Below are 5,584 nucleotides of genomic sequence, written 5' to 3' on the forward strand. Positions count from 1 at the left end.
GGATGATGGATGATGGATGGATGATGGATGATGGATGATGGATGGATGGATGGATGGATGATGGATGATGAATGGATGGACAGGGATGGATGGATGGATGGATGATGGATGATGGATGGATGATGGATGATGGATGGATGGATGATGGATGGATGATGGATGGATGATGGAGAGATAGATCCATGGAAGGATCCATGGAATGATGGATGGATTCATGGATGGAGGGATGGATCCATGGATAGGGGTGGATGGACAGAGGGATGGATCCGTGGATGGATGGATCCATGGAATGGACCCATGGATGAATGGAGAGACGGATCCATGGATGGATTCATGGATGGATCCATGGAAGGATCCACAGATGGATGGAGGGATGGATCTATGGAGGGATGAATCCATGGCTGGATCCATGGCTGGCTGAATGGATGAACCCACGGATGGACGGATCCCTGGAACGGATCCATGGCTGGATCCATGGAGGGACCCACAGAGGGACAGCTGGATCCCCGCCCAGCTGCTTCCCATAAAACCTCCCCCTTTCCCGCCCAGTCCCGTTCAGCCTGGATCCCAACTCGGCCGCCGGCTGGCTCTCGGTGTCCGAGGACCTCTCCAGCGTCTCCAACCGCGGCTACACCCTCTCCGTGGAAAACCCGGAGCGCTTCACCTCCACCCCCTGCATCCTGGGATCCCGCGGCTTCTCCGAAGGCTTCCACACCTGGGAGGTGGACCTGGGCGGGCTGACCAACTGGAGGGTGGGCGTGTCCCGGCCCCACCACGGCTCCCACTGGGCGTTCCACCACGATTCCCGCTCCGGATTCTGGTACATCTACCACATTCCCGGGAAAGACGAGTGCCGGGCGTCCAACGCCGTGCGCTCGGAGGCGGCGCCGGGGAACATCCGGCGGATCCGGGTGGAGCTGGACTGCACCGAGGGGGAATTGTCCTTCTACGACGCCGAGCTCCGCAGCCACATCTACACGTTCCATGAGAAATTCGGCGGCGTCGTCTTCCCCTATTTCTACGTGGGAGGGCCCCAGGGCGGCGCCAAGGCCAAGTCGCTCCGGATTTGCCCGCTCCAGGTCCACGTCCGGGAGGAAATCCCGGTTTAGGAGCCTCCCGCTTCCCGGTGGGGTTCTCCGGGTTCTCCTCCGGCTTTTCCAGGTGCTTTTCCCGAAAGGGGGGGAAAAAAAAAAGCAGGGATAAAAAGAATGTTTGTTTGTAACGCGTCGGGTTTTTATCGTTAATAAATATTAATAAACTCTCCCCGTCTGCTTCTTGTTCCCAAATCCCAAATTTTTCCCGCCGCTCTCTGTGGCGGATCCAAGCCGGGAAGGCTTCGGGGAGAAGGGATCTCCTTGTCCGATAGGGAATTTGACCGTTCCGGGGTTTTTTCCTGCGGTTTTTAGGGATCCGGGAATCCCTGCTGGGAACAGCGATGCTTATCCCGGCTCCTGGAATGGGAAAATCCCACGGGATTTGGCCGGAGCGAAGGGTTCCATCCCCTCCACGTGGAATGGGAACATCCCTGGGAGCATCCCAGCTCCTCCACCCTTTTTCCCATGGTTTTATCCCTCCGAGGGCCTTTTCCATGAATTCCCAGCTCTGGGAATGCTGTGTGGATGTGGGAAGTGGAGGAAATTCGGAGTTTTTATCCGGAGTTAATCCTGCCCGGATTTTTTCCCGAATCAAATCAAAATCAAATTAAAAAAATTATATTTTCATTAATTTTACTTTATTTCTATTTTCTATTTTATTTTACTTTATTTCTATTTTCTATTTTATTTTATTTTATTTTATTTATATTTTATTTATATTTTATTTTATTTATATTTTATTTTATTTCTATTCTATTTCTATTTTATTTCTATTTTATTTTATTATTTTTTCATTTATTTTATTTTATTTTATTTTATTTTATTTTATTTTATTTTATTTTATTTTACATTATTTTATTTCTATTTTATTTTATTTTATATTATCTCTAATTTATTTTTATATTTTATTTCATTTCTATTCTATTCTATTCTAATTAATTTTTTTTAATTAATTCCCCCAATTCTTTCCCCACATTTCCATCATCCCATTTTCCCAGCTTCGAACAAAACTCCCATCCCTTCTCTTCCCATTTTTCCCATTTTTCTCATTTTTCCCACAATTCCCGACCCTTTCCCGCCCCTCCCCCATCCCGGGATCCCCCCGGACCCACCCAGGACTCGGGGCGGGGCCTCCACAAACGGCGGCTTCCCATTGGCTGCCTCTCACCGATGATGTCATTTCTGACCAATCAGCGCCCGACACCGCTCCTTTGCCCCGCCCCTCCCTCCCTGGCGCTACCCGGAGCATCCCAAGGATTTTGGGGGGATTTGGGGGATGCGGGAGCCTCCCGGGGGGTTCTCCGTGATTCCTGGGAGCCGCTGGCATTCCCAGGGGCAGGAATCGTGGATAGGGAATGGTTCCGGTGGGAAGGAGCCGTAAATCCCATCCCAATCCCGATCCCGGGGTGATCCAGCCTTTCCTGGGGCGCTCCCAGGGATTCTCTGGGAATTCCTTCCCAAGCTCCCAGCTCCCCTTTCCCAGTGGGAAGCCATTCCCTGGCTCCTGGCCCTGCGGCCCTTTCCCAAATCCCAGCTCTCCCGGAGCCCCTGGAGCCTCGGGAAGCGGCTCCCAGAATTCCCTGGAGATGATCCCAGACCTCGGGAATGGCTCGGCGGGGATGGAAAAGGGACGACAGCCCGCAGGTTCCCTGGAGAATCCCAAATTTCCATGAGCTCCTTTTCCTGAGCCTCCTTTAGTCGGGATCGGCACGGAAAAAAAACTTAACAATTCCCGGCGCTGGAGCATCCAGGATGGAGAGGGAAAATCCTCAGGGATGGTGGCCATGGAGAGTTCCCGGCTCCAGGATTCGATCCCAAAATTTATCCCTAAAAAATCCACTCCTGGAACTGGGACATTCCAGAAACTGGGAGCCTCCCTGTGCTCCCAGTGTCATTCCTGGCTCCAGGAATTGATCCTAAACTCCATCCCCGAAATCAGCCACATTGGAACTGGAAACCTCCCGGTGTTCCCGGTGTCATTCCTGGCTCCAGGATTTGATCCCAAAATTTATCCCTAAAAAATCCAGTCCTGGAACTGGGACTTCTCCCAATGTTCCCAGTGTCATTCCCAGCTCCAGGATTTGATCCCAAGCTCCATCCCTAAAATCAGCCACTCCTGGAACTGGGACATTCCAGGAACTGGGACCTCTCCCAATGCTCCCGGTGTCATTCCTGGCTCCAGGATTTGATCCCAAACTCCATCCCTAAAATCAGCCACTCCGGGAACTGGGACATTCCAGAAATTGGGACCCCCTGTTGCTCCCGGTGTCATTCCCAACTCCAGGATTTGATTCCAAACTTTATCCCTAAAAAATCCACTCCTGGAACTGGGACATTCCAGAAATTGGGACCTCTCCCGCTGCTCTTGTCATCATTCCCAACTCCAGGATTTGATTCCAAACTTTATCCCTAAAAAATCCACTCCTGGAACTGCGACATTCCGGGAACTGGGACCTCTCCCGCTGCTCCTGGCATCATTCCCAACTCCAGGATTTGATCCCAAAGGCGCGGCCGGTGCCAGGCACAGCCGGGACGTCCCCGGAGCCACTGAGGGCTCTTTGTCCCCAGCTCGGCCCCTTTGGGATTTGACCCTTTCCCGGCCTTTGTCCCTTGGGAATGTTCTCCCGTCCTTCCCATGGGAATCCCAAATCCTTCCCAGCAGGGAAAGGATGCCGGGAGGATCCTTTGGGAATTTCAGGTGTCCTTCCCACGGAATCATTGGACGGAATTCATTGGAATGAATTTGGGATGGGCCTTAAATCCCATCCCATTCCAGCCCAAGGACAACTCCCCCTATCCCAGATTTATCCAATCCCAATCCCAATCCTGACCCCAATCCCAACCCCAATCCCAGTCCCAACCCAAATCCCAATTCCAATCCCAATTCCAATCCCAATCCCAAACAGAACCGATCTCATTCCTGTTCTATCCCAATCCCAACCCCAATCTCAATCCCATCCCAATCCTGCATTCCCATCGCCAATCCCAAACCCAATTCCAATCCCAACCCCACCCCCAATCCCAACCCCAATTTCAATCCCAAACACAATCCCGACCCCAATCCCAATCCCAATCCCAATCCCAATCCCAATCCCAATCCCAATCCCAATCCCAATCCAAATCCCAACCCATGTCATTCCTGGTCTATCCCAATCCCAATCCCAATCTCAATCCCATCCCAATCCTGCATTCCCATCGCCAATCCCAAACCCAATTCCAATCCCAACCCAACCCCAATTCCAATCCCAAACCCAATCCCAACCCCAATCCCAATCCCAATCCAAATCCCAATCCCATCCCATTCCTGGTCTATCCCAATCCCAATCCCAATCCCAATCCCATCCCATTCCTCCCCAGTACCCACCTCCCCCTATCCCAGATTTATCCAGTCCCAGTCCCGATCCCAAACCCAATTCCAAACCCAATTCCAATCCCAATTCCAAACCCAATCCCGATCCCAATCCCAATTCCAAACCCAATCCCAATTCCAATCCCAGCCCATCTCATTCCTGCTCTATCCCAATCCCAATCCAAATCTCAATCCCGTCCCATTCCACCCCAACATCCACCTCCCCCTATCCCAGATTTATCCAATCCCAATCCCAATCCCAATCCCAACCCCAATCCCAACCCCAACCCCCAATCCCAATCCCAATCCCAACTCCAATCCCAATCCCAATCCCAATCCCAACTCCAATCCCAACCCCAACCCCAACCCCAATCCCAATCCCAATCCCAATCCCATTCTTCCCCCTATCCCAGATTTCTTCCCCTATCCCAGATTTCTCCCAGCCCCACCCAACCTGCAATGGAACATTCCGGAGCCAGAATACGCAATTCCAACCGGGCCATCCCGTCCTTCCCAACATCCTGCCCCCCCCAAACCCACCCCAAATCCCCAAATTTCCAGAAGGATCCCGAAACTTTTCCGGTGCTTGGTGTGTAACGGAGAAATCCTAAAAATAGCGGGGCGGCTCCCAGAGGTGCCGGGCGCGTGACCGTATCCGCCGGCGGAAAATAGGCCGGGATGAGGCGGATTTGGGGAAGGAGAGGCAGAATTTGGGAAGGACTCCGCATTCCGGAGGTGTCCCGGTTCCACCCGGATTCCCTGGAGCCGGGAACGGCCCCAAAATAGTTCTGGGATCTGGGGCTGGGCCGCTCCCTGGTCCCATGGCCCCGATTGGGGCTGGGGGAGGAGGAGTCCGGGAGGGAATTTGGGAATGGGGGAGGATTGGGATGTGACCTGGAGCTGGGAGAGGGGAGGGGACACCCCAATGTCCCCAGATCCTGGAGATGTCACCCCAATGTCCTTTGGGATGGAAGTGACACCCCATTGTCCCTCGGGATGGAGGGGACACCCCATTGTCCCCAAATCCTGGAGATGTCACCCCATTGTCTGGGAGGTGACACCCCAATGTCCCCAAATCCTGGAGATGTCACCCCATTGTCCCTTGGTGTAGAGGGGACACCCCAATGTCCCCAAATCCTGG

At 52.7% G+C, this 5,584-nt stretch overlaps 1 protein-coding gene across 1 annotated transcript in view; it reads left to right on the plus strand.

The window, feature by feature from the left end:
• TRIM35 (tripartite motif containing 35) overlaps positions 1-1,263 on the plus strand; it is an 8,363-nt gene extending 7,100 nt beyond the window's left edge. The window contains exon 7 of the mRNA XM_015616435.3: positions 550-1,263. Within this exon, the coding sequence (XP_015471921.1) occupies positions 550-1,109 (560 nt within the window). The 3' untranslated portion in view covers positions 1,110-1,263. The remainder of the gene's footprint in view (positions 1-549) is intronic.
• The last annotated feature ends 4,321 nt before the right edge of the window (positions 1,264-5,584 follow it).

Source organism: Parus major, unplaced genomic scaffold (assembly GCF_001522545.3).
Source record: "Parus major isolate Abel unplaced genomic scaffold, Parus_major1.1 Scaffold435, whole genome shotgun sequence".
Lineage (NCBI taxonomy): Eukaryota > Metazoa > Chordata > Aves > Passeriformes > Paridae > Parus > Parus major.